General features: G+C 43.8%; 1 protein-coding gene across 2 annotated transcripts in view; it reads left to right on the top strand.

The window, feature by feature from the left end:
• The first annotated feature begins 82 nt into the window (after positions 1–82).
• The window catches only part of NUDCD1 (NudC domain containing 1), a 68,092-nt gene continuing 41,665 nt past the window's right edge, over positions 83–26,509 (top strand). For both annotated transcript variants that reach the window (XM_058668549.1, XM_058668548.1), the window contains exons 1-2: positions 83–294; positions 11,475–11,629. In XM_058668549.1, coding sequence (XP_058524532.1) covers positions 177–294; positions 11,475–11,629 — 273 coding nt within the window. In that variant the 5' untranslated portion in view covers positions 83–176. The remainder of the gene's footprint in view (positions 295–11,474; positions 11,630–26,509) is intronic.

A 26,509-nucleotide genomic window follows, 5' to 3' on the forward strand; every position in this document is an offset into this window, starting at 1 on the left:
AGCATGCAGTACGGTCGGAGGGCGCACAGGGAATACTACATTTCCCAGAAGGCATTCTGCAGCGTAGGGCGTGCTGGGATGGGAACCACGCCGCGTCCCAGCTCCGGCGTGTGGAGGGAAACGCGGACCTTTCAACAAGAGCTTTATTAGTTCTCCGGCTAGGACCCGGGGAGGCGATGGAGGTGGCGGCCAACTGCTCGCTGCGGGTGAAGAGACCGCTGCTGGATCCCCGCTTCGAGGGTTACAAGCTGTCTCTCGAGCCTCTGCCCTGTTACCAGCTGGAGCTAGACGCAGGTGGGGAGCGGCGCCCCTGAGCCCTCCGGCCCTCTGCCCTTGTCTGCCGCCTTCCACCAGACGTTTTCCGCATTTTTCTGACTCAGGCCGGCAAAGCCGCCGTGTCCTTCCTCACCGCTGGGCCCGGTGGGGGTGGTCTCCTGGGGGACCGCCCTGGAGTAGTGATGTCCACTCCGGCGGCGGAGGCTGGCTGTTCCATAGCGGGACCCTCGGGCCGCCCTGCTCGTGACGAGCCCGGTTCCGAGGTGCTGTCCCCGGCCGCCAGGCTGTCCCCGGCCCCGTGCTTGCTGCAGGAGCATCGCCTGAGAAGTGTGCCTTGAGGGCCTGCACCTGCGGCAGCCCCGGGCCTCTGGGCGGGAAGGCCGAGTCCTGGAGGGACAGCTGCAGCCCCTTCGCACCCTTCACCCGGCTCAGGGCAGGGCAGCTACCCTGTGGTGGAAAGGCAGCGTTAGGACCTTGTGTGCAGGAGATGGCTTTGGTACCCAGGTCGCCGCTCCTGCTTCTGTTGAGCTGTCGCTGGCTGACGTCCTCTTGTTTTTATAGGGTGAAGTGTTGAGTGTTCAGAGTGCTTCTCTTTCTTTTAGTACAAAACACTTACTGCTGATGCTTAGATCACACATTTTTAAGACATAGTGGGCTAAAGTTAGTAGATTATCAAACAGGTGTGTATTCATTTCATGTATTAAAGTGAGGAACATTCTTCCAGGGATGGATGGGTGAGTCCCAGCTGACGTCCAGCTGGGAGGAGCAGGGTCCACATAATTATTCAAATGCAGAGAGTGTGTTTGTGTCTTCTCCAAACCCACCCAAGGATCTGGGAAAACTTGCTGGAGGAGTGTATATCTTAAATAGAACTTTAGAAGATGGTTGACCAGGATGAGAGAACATGAATTCGAGTTTTCCCTGATTCCCACCTGTGTTTCTTCCAGTCTTTGTTAGTGAACTCATGCAGCAAGTCTGGCTAGCTAATGCATTTAGAAAGTGAAGAAGGCGGCCCAGACCTTCTGTGGCTTCAAACGAAAGTGGTTGGTTGGGCGACAGGTCACGTCGGTTGTCTCCATCCTGGCTGGGTTCACTCTGCACTTTTTGGTTCCATTATGGGTCTGTGGGTAATTCGCTTTATTGACTTTCCTCGTGTATCTTTGTTGGGGCGGGGGTCGTGTGTATGTGTGTGTGTGTGCGCGAGGGGCGGGGGTCCTGTGTGTATGTATGCGGGGGTGGGGGTCCTGTGTGTGTGCAGGGGTGGGGGCGTCCTCCGACTCCATAGGTGAAACTTGTGCTCAGGTGGTGCTGTTTGAGTGTCTCCATTTGGTCTCATCCTTTCAGGCGGGGAGCCCTGGCAGGGCTCAAGAGGAAAGTAGTGATTCCTAAGGGTGTATTTGAAGCTGCTGCTACTTGCAACAGGTGTATTCTTGGCCTACTGGCCAAGACAGGTGAAAGTAATCTAGCCTAGTGGGGTTATGGGAAGGCTACCAGATGGCATAGATTCAGGAAGGAGAAAAAAATTCCAAACTGTTAGTCCAGATCTGTAATTTTTTTTAACTTTTTTTTTTAACGGTGGCATCATCGTTGCTGAATTTGTTTTTGTCAATGAATGCAGCCACGGTTTTGGCTTCTGCTTGCCCCTCCCCTGGTGCGAATCGCTGAGCTGAGCTGCGGTACCCTTCGGACCAGCTTTCCTGCTCTCCCTATTGGAATCCTTCATCTCACTCTCCATTAGACAGTACTTACTAAATCTTTATTTCCTGTTTTTTTGAAAATGTTTTTATTTGATTTTATTGAAAGGCATAGTGTTAGATAGAGATGAGAGAGAGAGAGAGATATTAGTTTTTCATCCTTCAGTTTTCACTCCCAGGTTGTCTGAAAGGCCTGAACAAGACATAGGCTAAAACCGGGAGCCAGGAAATCCATGTAGGCCTCCCTACATGGGTAGAAGAGGTGGGGCATGGGCTTCTCTGCTGTCCTTCCCAGGTGCACCTGCAGGCGCCTGGATTGGAAGCAAAATGGCCAAGACTCAAACCCACATTTTTCTGTGGGATACTGATATCACGGGTGGTGTGGTTCAGGGTGTGCCACAACACCAGCCTGCCATTTAAAATATTCCATTTATCTGTTTCTTCGACCAGAGTGTGAAGTTCTTAAGTTTCTTTTCTTCTCACTACTCTGCCGTTAGTGGGGAAGTGTTTGTTAAAGGCTATCATATGCTTACCTTTTTGTAAACTGTTCAGTGCCAAAAAAGTGAATTCTCATATTGGGTGGTCCTCTGAATTGACTGTATTAGCTTTTGAGAACTCACTAAGCTGTGTGTGCCGCCACCATGCCTCTCGGCAGGGTTAGTGTTGGTTACAGCCTTTGTAAGGCAAACGTGGTAGTGCTGAGCTCCCATCTGATGGCTTCCAGTATGGAAAGGAAGCGGTCAGAGTTGGGGGTCCAGTCGCTCACTCTTGGGTGCTGTGGAGCTCACTCTTGGGTGCTGTGGAGGTTGAGATTGGAAGGAGAGAGAAATGGAGAGAACAGTTCAGATTCTAAGTTCATGAAGATTTTGATGAAGGACCTGAGGACGATGAAAAAAGTGTTTTTAGGAATCTTTCCTTTCTGAAGGTTGTGGTGGGGAGTAACTGAGGAACTCTGGGTGATTCATTTTCTTTAGTCTCAGCCCAAGGAGTTCATTTTAATTGAGCAAACCTTTGGTGGGCACCCCAGGTGTGTGGACTTGTATGCAGGATGTGAGGCCAGTGTTTGGTGCTGAGCTCAACACAGCGGTTTATCCTGAATGATGTTGCATTGTTCCCAAACCCCTCTGCTGCCTGAATGGTGCATGGCACTTTGTTTTTTCCTATTCCAAAAGAAATTGTAATTGCCCTTTGTTCCAGCATTTCCGTTTCTGGACGTTTGTCTTTTTACACATCCTGTGTCTAGAATTTTCAGTTATTCTGTGTGTCTGTGAATATTTTCCCTCTGTATTTCACTTACCTAGTTCATGCTTCACTCTTGGCATCATGGTTGAGACATTATTTGATTATGTATTTGGAATGTGTCCAAGTTGGAATCTGTGTTGCACCTTACTCCTGGTACTTCATAGGCCAGCACACTGTGTAGTGTTTGTCTTTTTTTATTCACTGAGTTTCTTTTCTGTCAGAACTGCAGCTTGCCTGGACAGCAACGTATGATTTTGTATCACACACAGATTATGCAGCTTTATTGAGGTGTAATTGAAAACAGAATGCCCCTATTTGAAGTGTAGAGTTTGACCCTCTTGACCAGGGAGCACACTGGCAAAGTCATCCCGTCTCGAGATGCTGATCGCGCGGGCTTTGCTTGTGCCGCTCCGCAGCCTCTGCTGCTCACACACGCCCTGCGTTTCCAAGCAACCGGTGCACTTCTGTCACTGCTGGTTAGTGTGCATTTTCTAGAGTTTTACCTGCGTGGAATCATACACTGTGTGCCTTTCTTGATCTGAATTGTTTCATTCGGCATAATTAGATTGAGATCATTGCAGTATGAGTTAGGCATATTGCAATCTCAGATTTGATTTGAAGTTTTATCAGTTTTTCTTCATCCATTCTAAACATTATTATGTCTGTTTTACAAATAGGCCCTGTTATAATAATGAAGCAACCTCTATCCTGTAATGCTTTTCACTTTTTTAAAAAGATTTATTTATTTTTATTGCCAAGTCACATATACAGAGAGGAGGAGAGACAGAAAGATCTTCTGTCCATTGATTCACTCCCCAAGTGACCACAACAGCCAGAGTTCAGCTGATACGAAGCCAGGAACCTGGAGCCTGGAGCCTCTTCTGAGTCTCCCACATAGGTACAGGGTCCCAAGGCTTTGGGCTGTTCTCGACTGCTTTCCCAGGCCACAAGCAGGTCGCTGGATGGGAAGTGGGGCAGCCTGGATTAGAACTGGTGTCCATATGGAATGCCGCTGTGTTCAAGGCGAGGACCTTTGCCACTAGGCGAATACATCGGGCCCTGGTACTCTTCACTTTAAAATTTGCCTGTCATTGAAATTGTTCTAGTCTTTTGATTAACTGTATTCTACTTTTAGCCTATTGGTGTCTGTATTTAATATGCACTTCTTAGTTGGCAGAATAGGTAAGATTTTTCTGTTTAAGATTTACCTATTTATTTGAAAAATACAGAGGAGAGGGAGGGAGACAGATTTTTTCCACCCCCTGGTTTACTCCCCAAAAGGCCACAGCTGCTGAGGGCTGTGTTTGGCCACTCAAAGCCGGGAACTAATTTCTGGTCTCTGAGGTGGGCGGCCTGATACCAGGGTCTTTGATGTTAGATCATTGGCTGCTGCTTTCCTGGGCGCGTTAGTAGGGAGCAGGCTTGGAAGTGGAGCACTTGTGCCCCAGTGGTACCCCAGGGTTTGCCCTATGATTAGGTTGGGCATTCTGTTTTAGACATTACATTTAATATTAATTTGGTTAGGTTAGTATTCTTTCTTATTAATTCTGTTTATCCTATCCAGTCTTGGGGAGAATGGAATTTTTCCATTTTTCTGCAATGTTTGGGTTGAATATCTTTAATGAATTCATTTTTATTTTCTGTGTTAACTGTAGTTCTTTGTTTTAGTGATTGCATCAGAATTGATAGCATGTATCTTTAAGTTACAGGAAACATTCAAGTGGTATTATACTATTTAATGTGTAAGAACCTTCTTTATACTGCTGAAAGTATACCTCCCTTTCTCTCTTCCTAACCTTTGTTTTTGTTTTCATGCATTTTACTTTTACATATTGTTTGAAATTCTCCAATATGTTATACTTTTAAGTTACAATCTGTTACAGATATAAGTTATAAGAAAGTATTATATGTTTACTCATGTGGTTGGCATCTCTGGCGCTTCATTCTTTTATGTAAACCCATGTTTTTATCTGGTATAGTTCTTCTGCCGGAAGAATTTTGCATATTGCTTGGAGTATGAATTTTCTAGTTATGAATTCTTGGATTTTGCAGTTTGAAGACATCATCCTTTTGATTTTCAAGTGATATTTTTCATTTACCACTGTAGGTCGACACTTTGTTCTTGCAGTATTCTAGTTACTGCCCTGGAGTCTTGCCTGAGCTCTGAGAAGCCTGCACGCTGTTGTCTTTGTTGCTTCGCGCCTCCTGCGCCTTCCCTCGTTGCTGCTTTTGAGGCTTGCACGTCAGGAGGGCGTTAGGCAGGTTGATGTTGGGACTGTGTGTAGCCTTGTTGTACCACGTACGTTTACAATTTTTATCAAGTTTGAAAGTTTTCGGCCTTTGTTTTTTTTTTGTAGTCTTCATTCTCCCTCCCTCTTGAGGATTCTAGTTACCCATTTTTACATAGCTTGAAGTTGACCCCAGCTCACCTGCTTGCTCGCTCTTCCCCCTCCCTTTCTCTAACTCCTCTCTCTCTCCCTGTGTGTGTGTGTCTGTGTGTGTGTGTCATATTTTGGATAGTTTCCATTTTCATGCCTGTAACCTCATTAACTTTTCTTTAGCGGTGCTAATCCCTCATTAAACACATCTGGTGTATTTTTTTATCTTCAACTTTAATTTTTGTCTCCATAAGTTTGAATTAAATATTTTAGTACATTTTACACTTCAACTTATCATTTTAAACAGAAATAGTACACTTGTGCTGTTTTAATGTCCTGTTCTGCTGGCTTCTGGGTCAGTTAGGTGTTGGCTTTGGTTGATTGGCACTCTTCTCGGGGTGGGTTTTGCTTGCTTTGCTCACTGGCAGGATGCCAGAAGTTGTGCATTTTTCACTGGTTACAAAATGCTTTGGACTGTGTGTGATCTTGACTTTGCCTTGGGATACAGTTCAGTAACTTGCAGATAGATCGGTTCTGTTGGGTCTTGCTCTTACGGCGTGTTAAGGTGGGTTGGAGTAGCGCACAGTCAAGGGATAAAGCTGTTTTTATGCTGAGGTCAGATTCTCCAGGTTTCTCAGTATCCCCAAATTTGGTTTTCTCTGTTTAACCTGATGGAAGTGGAATTTGCAGCCTGTGTTTCTCCCCTTGACCTGCAGTAGTTTGCTGAAACACGTATCAGTTGGGCTTCTGGGTGCCTGGGGGGGAGCCTGCGCAGCTCTGTCTGGTGAACTCTTAGCTGTGGTTTGTGCCACAGACTTCGGCTCAGTTCTTTGAACTCAGGAGGCTGCACATTCCTTTATTGATGCCATGGTCTGTAAAATCGTGAGACAGTAAAATCAAGGGCGGTCGTACCATTCATCTCTCATGTTTCTCATTGCTTAAAGATCACGATCTTTTGTTGCTTAATGTTTACTGTCTTTAAAAGTGTTTTGCTAAAAAACAGTTTTGCATAATTTCTTAAAATATTGATTTCATCTTACTGGTTTCTTCCAAGGGAAAGATAAATCTGACCCTTAATAGTCCATATTGGCATGAAAAATAATTTCTGTAAAATAATGGAGCTAGAAGAACTTAAAGCTTTAGTGAGGATAGAGAAAAAATGTAAGTATAGTATGTTTGAAAACGTCTGTGAAGTACAGGGCCAAGGAGAGCTCTGCTTTGAGGATAGGGAAGTCAGGATCAAACTTTTCCATTTGTTTATTTCATATATTATATATATATATTTTTTTTTTCAAGATTTATTTTCTTTACAAAGTCATACAGAGAGGAGGAGAGACAGAGAGGAAGTTCTTTCATATGATGATTCACTCCCCAAGTGATCGCAGCAGGCCGGTGCTGTGCTGATCCGAAGCCGGGAACCAGGAACCTCCTCCGGGTCTCCCACGTGGGTGCAGGGTCCCAAGGCATTGGGCCGTCCTCGACTGCTTTCCCAGGCCACAAGCAGGGAGCTGGATGTGAAGTGGAGCAGGCGGGAATTAGAACCAGTGCTCATATGGCACTGGGATCCTGGGGCGTTCAAGGTGAGGACTTTACCTGCTAGGTCACGCCGCCGGGCCCCATTTGTTTATTTGTTAAGTGGAAGTTTTCAACAAAGATAAGTGGAGAGGAAGGGGCCTTTGGAGAGGCAATAACTCCCAGCAGGACAGAGTGGAAACAGAAAAATCTAACCGGGGTTAGCCTTGGAGCTGAGAGTCAAGGAAGTCAACAGTTGGGATTCTTCTGTTGTGCCATACAGAAAATATTTTGTGTGCTTTTAATTTAAGCTTATTAATAAACTTGTAGGCTCAGCATTAATGTGTATTATAAATGAGGAAACAAGTGACAAGGAAGGTACTGAGAAAGGTGAACTGAATTAAACCGTTGGGTAATTGGTGGTAAAACTGAACGTAGCGGTTCATGCATTTTCAAATGCTCATGCGGCCCGTTTCCTTCTTCAGAGTGTAGGGAAGACAGCTGGTGAAGGTCTAGGCTACAGTGACAGTAACAGGAGAGAAGGTGATCACACCATCGTAGTTATGTGCAGTTTACACTCCTGTCTGCTCTTCTAAGGAAAGTACAGGGAAGATATCAGAAGAATACAGTGCAATCATAAAGACACTGTATAAAGTGGTTTCCTGGGAGCGGTTCTCCTAACTGTGGGCTTGCTCTGTTCCGTCAGTCTTGCTTTAGAACTGAATATGTAAATTCTTCCCTTACTTTTTTATGTCTGCATACACAGATACCAAGCTCAGTAAGTAGAAGGGAGGGTAACTCATTAGGTTGACTCTGGAAGGCAAGTGGCCCAAGAATTGCCCTTCAGTTCTGAGCTGCTGTTCTGTTTCTCTCTTCCCTTTAAAAAATTAGTATACATATAAACACTAGGTTTAATCAAATTTATTTGGTATTGAAACAGGTCAGCATTGACAGTTTCATGTAATTAACATATGGTTGGAAAGGAGGAGAGAAGCAGAAGTGAATACCATTTTTTAAAAAAAGATTTATTTATTTTTACTGGAAAGGCAGATATACAGAGAGAAGGAGAGACAGAAAGATCTCTGTCCGGTGATTCACTCCCCAGGTGGCCACAATGGCTGGAACTGAGCCAATCCGAAGCCAGGAGCCAGGAACCTCTTCCAGGTCTCCCACCCAGGTGCAGGGTCCCAAGGCTTTGGGCCGTCCTTGACTGCTTTTCCAGGCCACAAGCAGGGAGCTGGGTGGGAAATGGAGCTTCTGGGACACGAACTGGCACCCATAAGGGATCCCAGTGCATGCAAGGCGAGGACTTAAGCCACGAGGCTACTGCACCGGGCCCTGTGAATACCATTGTTAACACTATTGATGTGAAATAGATCTTCATTCACCAGTGCATGCCGAAACCTAACAGTATGAGTTTTCATTGTATGACAAGTGCCTGGGAGGAGCTTTTCAAGAAAGAAGGAGGTTTCTTTGCACAGTGTTGGAGGTTCAGGTAGCTCTGCTCGTCAGGGGTCTTATGGAGACTGGCGGTGGCATCACTTGCGCAGAGGAGTAGTTGTGGCAAGCCAGAAAGCAAGGAGACCAGTTGGGCTTAACTGGGCTTTTGAAATCAATGTTCCTGAGACATGCCTTCCCAGGAGACGCCCAGGGGCCTGAAGAATCCTGCTGCCTACCTCCTGCACTCCAAAAGTACTCTCAACTCTCCACCCAAAATCCTCTCACCTTAATCCATTAACCATTAACAGAACACTTTCCAGACTAAACCCCCAAAACATGGGCTTTGAGGAGAAGGCACCCAACCCATAACAGTAGACACTGAGCAAGTAATTTAGATGAAAACTACAGATTTTGAAAGATCCCTGAAACTTTCATAGTTTGCCTGTGAGAAACTATAGGTTTTGAGATTTTTTAAGGATGTGGTAAAAATGAGTGGCACATTCCTTCCCTTTTATTTCCAATACAAGATAGCATTAAGTAATTAAGTATTTACTGCCTGGGCTTCTCCTACAAGGTTCCTCTTCAGCCATTGTAAAGGTCAAGCAGAGGTTAGTGCCCCTGCCCTTCCCTTTTGGGAGGGCGTTCTGTGAAGGCACTCTGCCAACGGTGAGGTTGCTGCATTCTGGCAGTGCTTCCCTCTGGATCGCCCTGTCTCCCTCCTGTGTAGTCAAGGCAGTTGACAAACAGCATTTCCTCTGTTGGCACGGAGCCCGAGGCAGCTATCTTCGTGCAGATAGAGCTTTTACAAATCTAGAGTATGCCCTGTTCTCATTTTAGTTCTATTTGCTAGAACTGGTGAACTCAATCTTAGGAGTGCAGTAACCAAAACCCTGCAAAGCTAGTGTTGTCTCAGCACTGATTTTCTGTGTCCACATGTTTGCAGATGAACTGTTAGAATAAAGAGTAGGAAAACCTCTGACTTGTTCAGGGTTATCCAGTGGCCGATGCCCAACTACGAAGGAAATGTATTTGTTGTTACTGTCTGACGCTTCCGCTTTGCACTAGTCTACCATGGACGTTCCTTGCAGTGTTTCATTTCATCCACACAGTGGTGCTGGTGGACCAGAAATGGATCATTGCTTTCCCCCTAATCAATAGAATCTAAACTTCGGTTTGTTTAACCTCTGTGAACTCTATCATAAAATGGTGATTTTGCTTCTAATTTTTCTCCAGACTTGAATCACCCCTCACTTGAATCAACTATTATATGTTCTTGTAATGCCTAGTAATTTTTCCTTAGAACATCACAGTTTAATCATATAAAACTTTTGAGATATTTGTTTTTATTGGAAAGGTGGATTTACATGAAAAAAAGAAGAAATATCTTCCATACTGTGGTTCACACCTGAGTTGGCCGCAATGGCCGGAGCTAAGCCAGTCCACAGCCAGGAGCTTCTTCTGGATCTCCCACTCAGGTGCAGGGTCCCAAGACCCTGGGCCATCCTCTACTGCTTTCCCAGGTTATTAACAGGGAGTGGGATGCAAAGTGGAGCAGGTGGACACAAACTTGTGCCCTTATGGGATGTGGTACATAAAGGTGGAGGATTAGCTAGTTAAGCCAATGCACCAGCCCCTGATTATATAAAACTAATTACATAAACCTATATATTACTTGTTTAATGTCTGTTTCTTCTATATTCTTTGGTCATCCTTGTAATACAGATTTCTTTTAAGATATTTGATGAATAAATGAATGACTAAGTATGTCAGGGTTGCGCATTTTAGCCTAATGATTAGATGTCATTTAAGGTACCCTTATCCCACATTGGAGTACCTGGGTTCATTTTCCAGCTCCAGCTGCACACGCCAACTTGCTGCTGATGTCAGTCCTGAGAAGCAGCATCGAGGGCTCAAGTAATTGGCAGATCTAGATTGACTTCCCAGCTTTGGCCTTGACATGACCCGAACCTATGCTAGTGTCTGAAGAGGAAAGTGGAAGATAAGAGCTGCCAATAAAAAAATAAATAAATAAATAAAAATAAAACAAGATAAGAGCTGCCTTTTTCTTTGTTTTTCCCTTTTTGCCTTGCCATCTCTAAAGTACAGACAGAGGAAAAAAATAAGAGCTGGCACTTCAAGAACTACGTGGGAACAGGTTAGCATTTGGGGAAAAGAGAGAAATAGCTGTAATCAGCATACTGGAGTGAATTTTAAGTTATGCTATCATTTTAGCCCAGCATAGTCCACATGTATATTTCCTTTTTGAGGCAGAAAGCACTTTTAGGTCTTAGCCAGCTACGAGCTGAAAGGGTTCTTACCTGCCTGGAAGAGCAGGAGGCGTGGGCAGAGAAAGGTCACTCTTGTCAAACTCAAATCAGGGAATGAACTAATGTTGACGCGACAGAAGTCCTTTTGTGCAGGTAGACCATGCTTGCAGTCCAGCGATGAAAGCGGTAGGATATTAGGGAAGTCACCACTTAACTTGCATTTATTTTGTCACTATATAATGAGATAATAAATCATTCTGCTCATTTCTTAGTGTGTGATAAAAATTTGTTAGGCAGTAGAGCTAAAACATTTAGAAAGTATAAAAATGCTGTGTAACGGGCTTATTTGATCAGAAGACAGGAAAGCCTTCATTTTTACTATTCAGTATTAATTATATTTAGTGTTAGTTTGGCTCATAATTACCAGATGTTTCTGAAAGAAAAGAGGGTTATGGAATGGAAAGTCCTATGGTACGGCCACTGTGTCTAAGTTCTTCGGGGCACAGCGTCTGCACACAGTACTTGGTGCCCAGCAACATTTTTTTGTGGGTGATAATGAATTTTCTTGAGGGCTTATTGATTGGCTTTCGGTGTTTTTTTTTTGCATTGTGAGTGTTTTATAGAAGTAATGATATGATCTTGATTTTTTCTTTTTTTAATTTCAGCTGTTGCAGAAGTAAAACTTCGTGATGATCAGTATACCCTGGAGCACATGCATGCTTTCGGGATGTTTAATTACCTGCACTGTGACTCATGGAATCAAGACAGTGTCTACTACATTGACACCCTTGGAAGAATTATGACTTTAACAGTGATGTTGGTAAGACAGATGTAGGGCTTTTTTAAAAAAATTTTTCTAGTGTATCTATTTTGTGTATTTCTCTTTGAATCTATTGTCCAGAGAATTCAGTTACACGTTGCATCTTTAGTGTGTGGAACACTGTGGTTCTTTGCAGTAAGGCTCCAGTTCTGCTCATCTTAGTTTTAATTTTTCTTGGTGATTCTCCTCCACTCCAGCCATTGATAGATTTTTATCTGTTAGTGTTGATGAAGTTACATCTGCTTTTCCTATTCGAGGTTTTAATCCCAAATGTAACAGTGGATTTGTCCTGTTTTTCTCTTGGGTTTTATTTATTATTTATTTATTTTTGCTTGTGTGTGTTTTATCTATAGTAATTGGATAGAAACAGCTAGAATTGTTTCACCTGTTAGGAAGTGATACTGTAAGCATTCTGAAATGTCATTTTTTAGGCTCTGGGAATTTTTTTGTCTGTTGATGAATATCTTTTCTATTTCTGTCAGTTTATCAGTGTTTTTTATTTTTGAAATATCCACTTATAGAAAACATAGGTTACTATGTAACCTTTCTTCACATTGAAAGGATTAATATGTTGCTATGTAATGTAATTGTTAATATTTGGGGTTTATTGTTATTATCTTGGTGTTTCTTTTCAGTCTAAACAATCTGGTTTGTTTGGTGTTTGCTTCCATTTAGGATCATACAACGTGTTTTTGTTTTTAAATAATTCCACTTAATGGTTTTTTTTTTTATTGTTGACAATCTTTACATAGTTCATTACGGTAAAAAGGTTCAGGGGCTATAGGGAAGTGGGTAAGACTATTATGTCCATATTGTTTCCTTCTTGTATCTGAGATAAAGGGAGATATTGAGGGAGAAGCCCCACCCAGTTTCCCACCCACCCCAAGTCCCGGATGTGTGGCATGCTCTGAGATACTAGCTCAAGTAGTTTTAATAGTTCACCAGTTATGAATCACTGTCAGTTTCGCCACTCCCAGCTCGATGAGGTCGTTGAAGAATTCACTGATTAATATAGTCCATCATAGAGTCTTCATTTGCCCAGTATTTCGCTGCCAACATATAGCTGAGGTGGTTGATTGACTTGTTCTTTCTTCTGTCTTTTCTTGGCTAGGGTTCTGAGTCCAGCATTCGATTGGGGAGATCCCAATAGAAACTTTGAGGAATTCCTAGACCAGATTCTTGTATGTTCTATCAAGCACAGGGCCCGGCACAGTCCATCTCCACGATCAGCTGGTGGTTGCAATTGCTGGGTTGGTTGTTTTCAGTCCTGACTTCCACTGGAACCAATGGGTGTTGCAGTCCATCCTGGTTCTGCCCAGCACACCCGGCCCTTATATCAGCCAGTGGGAGCTGCAGCCTAGTCAGAGCGACCCACAATAACCCCTACCAGGCCCGCCCCCTTACCCTGGTTTGCCAGTATGTGTAGCAGACTAGTCCAGTCTGTCCCACATCCCATTTGGCTCTTGTACTTTTCAATGGGTATTAAAGCTTAGTTCCATCTAACCAGCTCAACTATCCAGCCCTCATAAATGTTGTTGAGTGCCTCTCTGTCTAGCCACCCCAGCCCCTGTCCTAGTTTTCATGCCCTCCCGCGGGAGTAGTAACCCAAGAGGGAGGAACCCACTATTTCCCTCCCGGGTCTCTCTCAATCCTGGTTTATGCACTCTTCGGGTGGTTCTGTGGTTTGACTTGACAGAATTAGTCCCCAGTGCCAGCTTCTGCCAGCTGATGCTGTGGCTAATCCCAAACAACCCTCACCCACTCTAATTTATGCTTGCACCAGTAGGAATAATCTGCTCAGCCTGGCCTTTCCCTGATCTAGTCCACATGAGGCGCACAGGTGTTGTAACCCTGCTTAGTCTGGTCTGCCCCCATCCCAGCTCATGCTCTCCAGTGGGAGTAGCTGTCCGGTGAGGGGACCAGCCCCTTAATTCCCCTGCCGGCTCTGCCCCCTCCCTTCCTGGATCTTGCGCTTGCTGGTTGGGTGCTGCAGTCACATCCAGTACAGGCAACCTCACCCTGGCATTCCATATGTGCACTGGTTTAATTCCACTTAATGTTTTCTTTTTTTAATCTAAACCTCATTTTCTTTATGGTGAATGAATATAGTCTAATGTGATTTCATTTAATGAACTATAAAAACTTTACAGTAGCATAATTCCTTTTACTCCCCCTCACACTTGGAGCTATTAGTGTGAGGTGTTTGACTTCCCATGCGTGTGAACTCCATGCTGCAGTGCTCAGGTATTCGCCTGGAACAGTCAGTCGTCAGCTCGTAGCTCCTCTCACCTCTACTCCTTCAGCTGTACACTGCATCTAGCTGCGTCTGTTCTGCCTGCTTTTTTTGCTTAGACTGTTTAATATATCCTTTCTGACCAAAATCGTACTTTTTTGTATGCATTGTTGGTGTAGGCAAAGTATTCATGTGATGTTAGAAAAGCGGGGCGGGGGGTGGGGGGCAGAAAACTAGAAAGAACTTAAAGTATTTAAGCTTCCTACCTCCAACTTTTATCTCTTCTGCCTCTGGTGTCCTTTTCTCCGTGGATTCTTTACTAGTCCTTTAGGTGTGGGTGAGGGTTTTCTGTTTTTGCAAGTGTGAGAGGAAAGTGAAGCACATGAAGCCTTCATCCTGACGCGCACAGTTGACACTGCTTTTGCCTTCAGTGTTGTTTTCTACCACTTTGCATGCCACACTGCAGTGCTAACAACCTCTGGAGTCCCTTGGGTGTGATCTGCATTCTGTTGCCTCCGTGCTTTTTTCCATGTGGCTAATTCTTTGTGGAATGTACTCCTTAGTGCTGGGTCAGGCTGTCCATCTTCACTCCTGTCCCAGTTAACCACTTTTCATCCAGGAAGCTTGCCCTGAGGTCTTCCCTCGGCTGCTTGAGGACTGCCTACACCACTGACTCATTAACCTCGATATGGCTTGTGAACTCCCTTTGGCTCAGAGATTGCCAAAGTTTTTCCTGTACAGGGTTTTTTAGCCTCTATGGGTCAGACAATTCTGTTGTCTGTTACTCAATGTTACCATTGTGCTGTGAAAACCACATGATTGTATTTATAGTCCAATAAAGCTTTATTTACAAAAACAGTTATCGGGCCAGAATTGGCTTGTGGATTGTAATGTACTGAGTGGGGGAGTAGGCCGTAGGTTTGTCTTGTCTTTCTGTAATCTTAGTACTCAGCAAAAGTCAGAGTATTCACTGAATGGGAAAATAGCTGCTTGCACCTTTTTCTTATTCTTGAGAGGTGGCTTCGCATGCTTGATGAGCTCTTCCTTCTGTTATTTCTGATCCAGGTACAGATATGTTTTCATTGGTGACTCAGTATTCATCTGAAAATTTTGCGGAATTAAAAATTTCTTCCAGATCCAGACACTAGAGAAAATTGATGAACAGATTGTCTTCCCAGAACGGAGGCAGTATAATCTGACCCCGCGTTCCATGAAGGATTCCTTGTTTTTTCTTATTAGGTATCCTCAGAGTTACTTGTACTGGCTCAATGTGTATAAGCCAGCCAAAGTACTAGAGTATGTATGCTTATTAGTGGCAGTGCCTTTTTGTGATGTTCAGTTGTGCATGTTTGTGTATTTGAGTTTTCATTTAATCTTTTTCAGTAACAGGAAGCATGCATAGTTCTCAAGTGTGCCCACGAAATGTGATCTGTTTGCTAACTCAGAAAGATAAATGATGTCATGAGCTAAAAATGTTACTTTTTGTGGCACTGTATTCAAAAGTTTATTTCAGTTTACTGTGGGTGTCTTAGAGATATCAGGCTTACTCCTAAAATGGCTGCAAAGGCTGGAGGTGGGCCGATCCGAAGCCAGGAGCTGCTTCTGGGTCTCCCACACAGGTACAGGGTCCCAAGGGCTTGGGCCATCCTACACTTCTTCCCAGGCCATACGCAGGGAGTGGGATTGGAAGTGGAGCAGCTGGGATAGGAATGGCATCTATAGGGGATATTGATGCCTGAAATGGAGGCCTAGCTTACTGTCCCCTGGTTGTGGTCCTGATTCTGATGTGTTTATTGAGAACAGCCTGTTACAGTACACTGTGATATATACTCTTGTACTTGGATGCTACCCTTTTTAGGTCCTAAAATTAGATGAATGTGCAGTAAACGTTACATGTAAGCCTTCATAAAAGATACAATAGACACTACATATCCTTGTTTACAGATTCTCATTACTGGTTAATAAAACAGATAGTTCAGCAAAGTAAACCAAACTTTGTGGTGTTCTCCAAGCTGGACAAAGTACCCTTCGGTCCTGATGAACTGTTGAAACAAATCCGTCTGAATTATGTGTTTGATTCTTTGTCTTCCCTGTAATATTAAAATTAAACCTTATCAGTATGCAGTAGGCTATAAGATAAACTAAATATAATTTACAATTGAAGATGAATTTGTTCATGGTATGTTGCAAATGTGGAACAACAGACTCTCCAAGAAGGTAGTGAGGCTAATTTGTAGTTTACCTCTTCTTGTGATGTAACAGTATTTCCACTGTGACTAAGGGATTTCAAGTTACTGATTGCATAATTCCTGGAACTGCGGTACCTGACTTCTCTGAGGCGGGCAGAGTTTGCATTGGCGTGTTGTATTTGCTAGAACTAAATAGCTTAAAGGCTAAAAAGGGAGCTTTGACATCATTTAAATTTGGTGAGGGCTGCTCATTTGCTTTAGTTTTCAACCTTTCCTCACTCTCTACAATAGTAATTTTTAAATTTTGTTTTTTCAAATTAGAAAAAGTAAATTTGAAAGGAAAACAAAAAATCTTTCTCATGGAAAAGATTCCCTGAATCCCTTTCAGGGGAAAAAAATAGAAACCTTTGGTCTTAAAGGTGAGACTATTATTGGACTGCTAATGTTAAGTGTGTTGAGTAATATCTGGATGTTTGAGAATTTTAAGGAATTGTTACTTTTAAAGGGACTAATGATACCCTTTCCTTTCCCTTTACTCTCCCTTTTCCTTTTTCCCCTCTCTTCCTATTTTGGTAGATATTTGCAATCTTTCATGCTAAAAGAGCAAACATAAAACTATTTAAAAAGAAAATGTCTCCTGTGTTCAGCTTTTTACAAGCGACAAGGGAGCACTGCTTATTGGAACATACATACATACTTCCATGGTATAATTTTGTGATTGGCAGATACATGGTATTGGCTGTGAGCTATATTGTGTTTCCATTAATTCATATATTGAAACTCTAACTTCCAGTGTGACTGTGGTTAGAGATAGGCTCTTAGGAAGGAATTAAGGCCAAATAATTGAGATCATGACAGGTGAGGGACTGTGCCAGGCTGGGTCAGAGCTACCATAGCATGTGCAGGATCTGTGGCTGGGAAGCAAAGGGGACACCTGGCTGGGTTGTGGTTCCCACTGGTGAGTGCGGAGGCCAGAGTGAGGGCTGCATGTGTGGTCTGGACATGGCTGCAGTGTCCTTCAGCAAAAGTGTGGACTGGGTCTGGGGTGCACCAGACTGGGCTAGACTCCAGCATACACTGGTGATTGGGAGAACCAGGGTAGGTGTGGGACAGTCTGGGCTAGGTCTCTGCCCCTGCTGAGCCATGTGTGAGCTGTGCCTGGGTGTGAACCAGGCTTGGCTGAACTGTAATACCAACAGTAGAAACCAGAATGGGTGAAGGCCCATCAGGAAAGGCCACTATTGCTGCTAGGACAGGAGGTGGACTAAGTAGGGCTGGCAAATGGACCTACTGATGGGTGCGAGATCTGGCATTGGGAGAGGTTTGGATGGAGGAGCTTGGGAAACTTCTCTGTTAGGACGCAGTCCCTGCAGGTGAGCACAAGAACCAAGAAAGGGAGCAGTCCAGACCAGGCCAGGTAATGTACCCATCAGCATACATTTGGGGCAGGCTGGGGCGAACCAGGCTGGGCCAGTTCATATTAGCCGCTGGTGACTCAGCACAGGAATGAAGTGTGACTGAGGCTGGGTTGAGCCACAACACAAACCAGTTCACATGAGGGCCAGGAATGGGGGATGGCTGGGCTGGGCTGGGCTGGGCTGGGCTAGGCTAGGCTGTAGCCCCCACCAGCGTGAGCTGGAATTGGGATTGGGCCAAGCCCCGACAGGCTACAGCACCCACTGGCAAATGCTGAGGTGAAGTGGGCTGTGCCAGACTGGGCTGCAGCACCCAGCTAGCACATGTGAGACTGGGGATTAAGGGGAGAACCCGGTAGGGGGCTGCGTGGGGCTCCCCGGCTGGACCACCACTCCTACTGGTGAGCTTTGAGAGTTGGGATCGGGGCAGACCAGGCCAGGCAGGGCTACGACATTTATTGGCCTCGTGTGAGCTGGATCAGGGGAATGGCAGACTGGGTTGACTGTTCCTGCTGGTGCATGTATAAGCCTGAGTGGGTGTGGGTTGGTTGGGCTTTGCTGCGGCATCAGCTGGCAGATGGTGATGCTGGGAGCAAATTCTGTAGTGTTAAACTGCAGAACCACCCAAAGAGTGCAAGATGTGGGAGTGGGCCCATTAGAGAAACAGTGGGCACCTACCTCTTGGGTTGTAACTTTGGTGAGCATGAGAACCAGGACTGGGGCAGGCATGGCTAGAGAGTGGCACCAAACAGCATGTGTATGGGCTGGATAGTAGGGCTGGTTAGATGGAATATGCTTCAATGCCCATTGACATGTATAAGCTGAATGGGATGTGGGACAGATGCGACCAGTCTGCTGCATATTCTGGCGAGCACGGCAACCAGGGCAAGGTGTGGGCCTGGAGGGGGTTATTGCCAGTCGCTCTGAGTAGGTTGCAATTCCCACCGGTTTGCTTGAGGGCCAAGTATTTGGTGGGCAGGATCGGGCTGGGCTACAACACCCATCAGTTTGTGTAAAAGACAGGGCTGGAGCAGAACTGACCAAGCAATTGCAATCACTAGCCTGTGCATAAGCTGATTTGGGTGATGGACTGTGCTGGACCCTGTACTGGCAACCACACACAAGAATCAGGTCTGGAATCACCTCAGATGAAGTTTCTTTGGGGATCCTTTAAACTAAATTGCTGGACTCAGAACCCCAACCATGGAGAAAATTGCAGGTTCCGTGGTCTGACCACGGAGTGCGTGTGTCAGAGCTGAGCCGCCTCAGTGGCTCAGAGTGAGCACTGGCCAGCATATCCAGGTGTACATGGAGGATATGGCAGTACATTGGAGTCTGCAGAGGACACCTGGTACCATGACAGAGGATGGAAGACAGAACAAATTGATCAACTACCCTAGCCAAGCGTTGGCAGTGAAAATCTGGGCAAATGGAGACTCTAAGATGGACTATGTCAACTAGTGGATTCTGGAGAGATCTCATCATGCTTGGAGTGGCGGGATTGGCAGTGATTCAGAACTGCTGAACTCTCAATATTTCTTGAGCAGGACCCTCGGAGCATGCCCCACATGTGGACCCGGGGATGGCATCAGGTGGCTGTCCTACATCCCAGGGTGTGGAGGTATTTGGGAGGCTGAGTGTGGCTTCTTCCCGTATCTCCCCTCTCCCCACAGATGCAGGAAGGGAAAAAAGAATGTGGAAGTAATGGTCGCACCCACCTTCCTGTTGCCCTTGACCCTTATCACCCTAATTAACTACTTAAAAATCATCAAAAACAAAGATAAATATGTTAAAAAAAATAGGTCATGAAGATGAAGATTGGTGATCTTAAAAGGAGATGGAAGAGGACGTGGCTCAGTAGCCTAGTAGCTAAAGTCCTCGCTTTGCACGCACCGGGATCCCATATGGGCACCAGTTCTAATCTTGGCAGTTCCACTTCCCATCCAGCTCTCTGCCTGTGGCCTGGGGACCCTGCACCCATGTGGAAGACCCGGAAGAAGCTCCAGGCTCCTGGCTTAGGATCGGCTCAGTTCCAGCCATTGTGGCCACTTGGGGAGTGAGTCATCAGATGGAAGATATTGCAGAGAGGAGGAGTAGACAGAGAAATATCTGACTTTTTTTTTAGATTTATTTATTTTATTACAGTCAGATATGCAGAGAGGAGGAGAGACAGGAAGATCTTCCGTCCAATGATTCACTCCCCAAGTGAGCTGCAACGGGCCGGTACGTGCCGATCCGATGCCGGGAACCTGGAACCTCTTCCGGGTCTCCCACATGGGTGCTGGGTCCCAATGCTTTGGGCCGTCCTCAACTGCTTTCCCAGGCCACAAGCAGGGAGCTGGATGGGAAGTGGAGCTGCTGGGATTAGAACCGGCGCCCATATGGGATCCCGGGGCTTTCAAGGCGAGGACCTTAGCTGCTAGGCTACGCTGCCGGGCCCCCATATCTGACTTTCTAATAAAAAAAATAAATAAAAACAATGGAAGAAAACACTTTGTTTCCGTGAGTACCTGCTGAGTACAGCAGTATGCTTCAGTGCCGAGTGAAGACACGGCCAGAGGGCAGCTCTGCAAGCCAGGAGAGAATCCTCACCTAAGAAGACAGGCTCTTTGGTCTTTGGCACATGGCGCTTCTTGTTACGATGTGAGAAAATTTTGTTCAGCTGCTCAGATTATAGCATTTTATTAACGCAGTCCAGATTAATGACAGGTATATATTGTTTCAGAGTAGACTGTGCCACACATAATCTAACACTGTGACCTTGGGTAAATCACTTTTTGAGCGATCATGAGAGGATAAAATGGCTTGAATGATGATGTTCCAGCCAAGCAGTAGTGGAGCCTTGGCGCTGACGTGAGATGCTCTTGCACAGGCAGGGGTGGCCTGTTCACTGCACCTGCTTCCCTGCAGCTCCTGCCGCTCTGCAGGCTTGCCTTTGCCATAGGAATTTTCTTTTATATGTGATCTGGCAGACACAGATCTGATAGTCCTAGAAGATAAACTCTAAAACTAACGGACTGAAAGCATTCTCTAGAGGATGTTTTTAGTTTAAATTCCCTGTTTCAATGATCATATCACCATATCTTCCTGCAGGTTGCATTGTTTCACTAATTTTAGTCTTTGAATTTGCTTCTAAGCCAGAACCTAAGGGTCTGGATGGTTTGCACATTGGGTTCTATTTCTCAGTTATTTTTGACTGAATGTATAACTTAGATAACTACTTGTCAAACAGCTGCTTAAAGTTTTTATGGTATGGTCTTTAGACTTATATGCCTATTTGCTTAAAAAGAAAAGGAAAAGAAAATTTAGACTGTCAATAATAAAATGACACTGTTCCTTTTGTGAAAAGACAGTTAATACTACATAAACCATAGCGCCGCAGTTGGTCTTTGTCCACGGGATAATGTTTCAAAGCTTTTTATGTCATCAATTATGATTAATTTGGAGTATTTGTAGCATGCTTAGTCTTTAAAAATTTCTGCTATTCATCAGTGTAGTCTCATTTCTTTTCCCCTTTATTCTCTTTTGAATGAGTTTGTGGTAAAATGGAAATACTTTACTCCTAGAGAAACATTTGTAGTGAAAGTTCATGAAGTAGTGTACGTTAACGTGTGTGCGTTAACATGTGCTTGAGGGGGAAGCTAGGGGAGGAGTAGGAAGTCGGGGGGCATCCTCTGTGCTTTTAAATCTGTATTGTGAAAAATGGGAAATCTACTTATTTTACATAAAGTTCCAAAAATAATTTTAAAAATGTATTTTATATGTCTCTGGAGTTTAGAATAATGGATAGACAAATAAATATGCCAGGCATTTCATAAGCAGATTATTCCATTTTTTAAAAAATGAATTGTTCCAATTTTTAAAAAATTTATTTATTTTTATTAGAAAGGCAGATTTACAGAGAGGAGAGACAAAAATTTCCACTCCCCGAGCAGCCATAACAACTGGAACTGAGCTGATCCAAAGCCAGGAGCCAGGAGCTTCTTTCAGGTCTCTCTCATAGATGCAGGGTCCCAAGGCTTTGGGCCGTTCTCCACTGCTTTCCCAGGCCACAGGCAGGGAGCTGGAAGGGAAGTGGAGCCGGTAGGACATGAACTGGTGCCCATTTGGCATCTTGGCTTGTGCGGGTGAGGATTTAACCACTAGGCCATCGCTTCAGGCCCTTATTCACCAATTGTGATTTCTTGTTCCTAATTTTGTGGTGATGCCAAATATTTACTACTTTTAAACTTTAGAACGCACAAACAAATTAGGCTGGTTTTGTTTGACTCAGTCAAGTCAATGAGTATGGCAGACATTGCTCATGTATTCACACGGTTGAGGTGCATAGCACACATCCAGAGGATGTGTATGCATTATGTTTGTAGTGAGTAGAAAGATAGTGTGGCAGAGTCTAAGGAAGTAAAATCAGTTTCACTAAGTTGTTCACAGGAAAAAAACCAAGCAAGGCAGGGAAAAGGTTCCGTGTTGGATAGCTGTTACACTGAACAGCATACTGCTTATCTGTAATATTTCAGATCCAATCATTAATTTCTCATTCCAAGTTTCTATTCCATCTTTTGTAATTTAAATTGACATTGAAAGGCCAGATTCAGATTTTAATTCACTCATAAAAATCAGGTTTTTAACCCTGTGACCTAAGCTATACTCCTTTCCAGCCCAATGCAGTACTAAATAGTACTTTAAAAAGGAAAAATGCCACCTTGTCTACATTTTTTGCTTAATATAGAATAACAGAAGCACTATTCATTCCCTTCAAAACCTGGCGATCTGTACCTTGCCAGCCTCATCCCTGGTCATAACCTGTACCTCTCCTGTGTCTTCCCATTCGAACTTCAGTAATGCCAGGCCAGAGTACTCCGGCAGTAAACAGGTCTGTGTGAGCTGGCCAGATGTGTTTCTCTTGCTGTTTAAAGGTGCATGCTGCATACTGCAGTTAATTCCCAGGATGGGAATTTCACTTACAGAGGTTATGGTTTTGGTCTCTGTATTAGTTGTCTCAGATCAGAGGGAATATGTGAGGTTTTTCTTAGAGACTGGCTTATTTCACTAAGCACAGCAGTTTCCAGCTTTATCCATTTGTTGCAAATGGTAAGATTGGATTCTTGGTAATGGCTGAGTAGTGTTCCGTAGTGTAAATGTGCCACTTTTTTTGCGCATCTGTTGATAGGCATCTGGACTGGTTCCCTGTCTAAGCTGTGGTGAAGTAATAGTGCTGTAAACTTGGGGCTGCGGTAATCCTCCCATACAGATTTCATTTCATTTGATCTATTCCCAGAAGCGGAATGATAGCTGGGTGGTGTGGTAGATCTGTTTTCACATGTCAGAGATTCCACATTTACTTCCATGTGTCTGTTAGCCGTTTGAATTTCCTCTTTTGAAAAAGAACTATTCATATCCAATTGTCCTCTGCCCATTTCTTAACTGGATTGTTTTGCTTCGGGAGTTGTTTGTAAATCCTGGATATTTGTTCCCTATCTGTTGTGTAGTTCATGAATATTTGTTTCCTTTCTTTCGGCTGCCTCTTCACTTTATTATTTTCCTTGCAGTACGGAAGCTTCTTTACTTTGTGTAATCTCACTTGTTTATTTTCGCTTTAATTTCTTGTGCCTTTGGGGTCTTCTTCCAAGAGGTCTTTGTCTAAACCTATGTCTTACGGAGTGTTTTCAATATTTTCCTCTAGTAATTTAATGGTATCAGGTTGTACGTTTAAGTTCTTGATCCATTTAACATTAGTTTTCGTGTAAGATGAAAGGTGACATCTTGCCTACTTCTGCAAGTGTATATCCCATGTTCCCAACACCATTTGATGAAAAGATTGTGCTCCCCCTGGCTTGAGTTTGCTATTCTCTAAATAAGCTGGCTGTGGATGTGTGGGTTCATTTTGGGGAGTTCTGTTCTGTTCCATTGCTCTCCCTGTCTGTTTCTGTGCAGGCCCAGGCTGTTCTGATGACAGCAGTCCCGTAGTACATCCTGAGGTCTGGTTTTGTGATGCCTCCAGCTTTTGTTGTGGAGATTGCTTTAGACATTTGGGGTCTCTAGTGTTTATTTCCGTATGAGATTTAGCATCAGTTTTTCTAGATCTTAGAAGATGTTTTGATTGGAATCACATTAAATCTTTAGATTACTTTAGGTAATATGGACATTTTGATGATACTAATTCTGCCAGTCTAAGAGTTTGACACTTTTCCATGTTTTGTAGTTTTGTGAGAGAGATCCCTCAGGTCCTTGGTTAAGTTTGTTCCAAGGTACTTAAGGTTTTTTTTTTTTGTGACTATTGTGAGTGAGACCTATCTTACAAGTTCTTTCTTAGCTACCGAGTTGTTTGTGTGTACAAAGACCATCGGTTTATGTGTGCTGGTTTTGTATCTTGCAACCTTGCAAAGCTCTGTTGTGAGTTCCAGTACTGTCTTTTGTTAAGTCTTTTTGTTTCTCCTATATAGAGAATCATGTTATCTTTTCCTTCCCAATTTGTATCAGCTTGCTTTCTTCCTCTTGTCCAATAGCTAATCTTAGTGGAAATGCCTTGAACTTTTCCCCTTCAATATAATGCTATCATTGGATGTTTCATATAGTGTTTTGATTGTGTTGAGTAAAGATCCTTCTATGCCCAGTTTGCTTCAAGCTTTTAGTATAAAGGGATGTTTAATTTTAATGAATGCTTTCACTGCATCTGTTGAAATAATCTTAGTTTTTATTTTTTCAGCTCATTGATGTGGTATAGCACATCATTGATTTGCATATGTTGAACCATCCCGGCATAAATCCCACCTCAGCCAGTCTAATTTATACGCTGTTCACTCAACATTCCACATATATTATTGATGGCCTGCTGTATGTTAGATATTGTAGGCTCTGGGAATGATGAAGCATAAATGATAAAATCTCCTCTAGTTTATTAATTTACAGTAAAATATAAGCTCCTCCTTTCCTCTCGCAATTTGACCTTGGTATTAAAGTATACTTAATTTTTTCCCGCATCTTTCTGAATAGCATTGGAAAAAAACCTACTCTTAGAGCTAATATATTGGATAGCAGCTGGAGTATTAATTACTAATAAGACATTAGCTTTTTATATAGCATAAAACAGCTGTTGTAATATCCTGATTCTTTTTTTTAGTCAGATACACACAGAGAAATACCAATATTTTGCAGCTGGTGTACAATGCATCACATGTGATCAATTTGGCAGAAACACTTGTTTTCCAAGTGGAACCCTGTGTGGTCTAGACTTCAAATCCTCACATTGCTTGGTCTTCTGACTTTCTTAGCAACCAGCAGGTGTCAGCAGTTCAACACACAGGTTCACAGAGACATTTAAAATTAGGTTTAGTTTGCTGGTGTTTGAATCCTTAATCTTGAAAAAATGTCATCTGGGAACAGGTATGCTGATAAAGTAGAAAATTCATTAAGAAACACACTGTTTAAAGCATGTCTCTTTACTGGCATTTTGTGTGGAGGTCGGCTTGCTTTGTTGAAAGCTTTGTTACTGATGTTATTTGAAAGGCAGAGACATAGATCTTCTCTGTCGATTCCCAAAAGCCTGCAGTGACCAGTCGGGCCAGCCTGAAGCCAGGAGCCAGGAACTTCATCTGGCTCGCCCACACGGGTACAAGAAATTTAAATTCTTGAAACAGTATATCATGGGGCTCGGCAGGGTGGCCTAGTGGCTAAGGTCCTCGCCTTGATCCCATATGGCCGCTGGTTCTAATCCCGGCAGCTCCACTTCCTCTCTATCTTTCCTCCTCTCAGTATATCTGACTTTGTAATAAAAATAAAATAAATCTTTAAAAAAAAAAGAAAAAGAAACAATATATAATGCATTGTTTCCCAGGATGTACATGAGCAGTGAGCTGGGACCTGAAACAGGCACTCTCACATGGGGTGTGGGCATTCTAATCCCATGTGTACAGTACTTGTCACTGGCTCATTTCAGCATCTTATCATAGGGAATTGTTTGTCATAATTTTTAAGATTTACCTGTTAGTCCTTTTCTTACACTTAAAAAGAATATTTTTTTTACTGGAAAGTCAGATATACAGAGAGATGAAGAGACAGAGAGGAAGATCTTCCATCTTCTGATTCACTCCCTAAGCGGCCACAATGGCAGAGCTGAGTGGATCTGCAGCCAGGAGCTTCTTCTGGGTCTCCCACACGGGTGCAGGGTCCCAAGGCTTTGGGCCGTCCTCCACTGCTTTCCCAAGATGTGAAGTGGAGCAGGCGGGACATGAACCAGCACCCATATGAAATCCTGGGTGTGCAACATGCGGACTTTAGCCGCTAGGCTACTGTGCTGGTCCCTCTTCTACAGTCTTATCATGTCTCTTGAATTTGCACTTAAGGGTTCAGAGTACAATTGCTGGTTTCCTTTTATAAACACATTTTTGCGAATCTGTCTAGGAGGGATAGACCTGCTCCTTGAATGCCAGTATGTTCATCCATTAGACCTCAGTCCCAGCTTGTTTTCAACAGTTAACAGGAAGCTACTAATTCACCTATAGAAAAGCGAGAGGCGAGTTCTTTTGAAGATTTATTTTTATTTAAAAGGCAGGTTTTTGCAAAGGGAGAGGGAGAGATTGAGAGAGAATAATCTTCCATCCACTGGTTCACTCCTTCCCAGATGGCTAAAGACAGTAATACAGCCAGAGCTGAGTTGATCCCAAGCTGGGAGCCAGGAGCTTCTGGGTGTCGGGCATGGCTGTAGGATCCTAAGGACTTGAGCCATCCTCTGCTACTTTCCTAGGCCAAAAACAGAGCTGGAGCAGATGGGACATGAATTGGCATCCCTGGGGGATGCTGGCACCAGAGGGCAGAGGGTTCTGTGCTGTGCCGTGGTGCTGACCCCGAGGCACGGACTCTTAGAATTTTGTGTGTTTAATGTATTACTAAAAGGATCATTTTACATACAGACATTAGTCAAATTGCAGTTGATTAGAAAAAGACTTAAAGCTTCATTTAAAAAATGAAGCATATAAAAGGGAATAATACTTTCTTCCGCCTAAAGTAAATCATTAGTGATAAATCTTCTCCAGAAAAAGATCAC

This window comes from Ochotona princeps, chromosome 9, assembly GCF_030435755.1.
Source record: "Ochotona princeps isolate mOchPri1 chromosome 9, mOchPri1.hap1, whole genome shotgun sequence".
NCBI classification, from domain to species: domain Eukaryota; kingdom Metazoa; phylum Chordata; class Mammalia; order Lagomorpha; family Ochotonidae; genus Ochotona; species Ochotona princeps.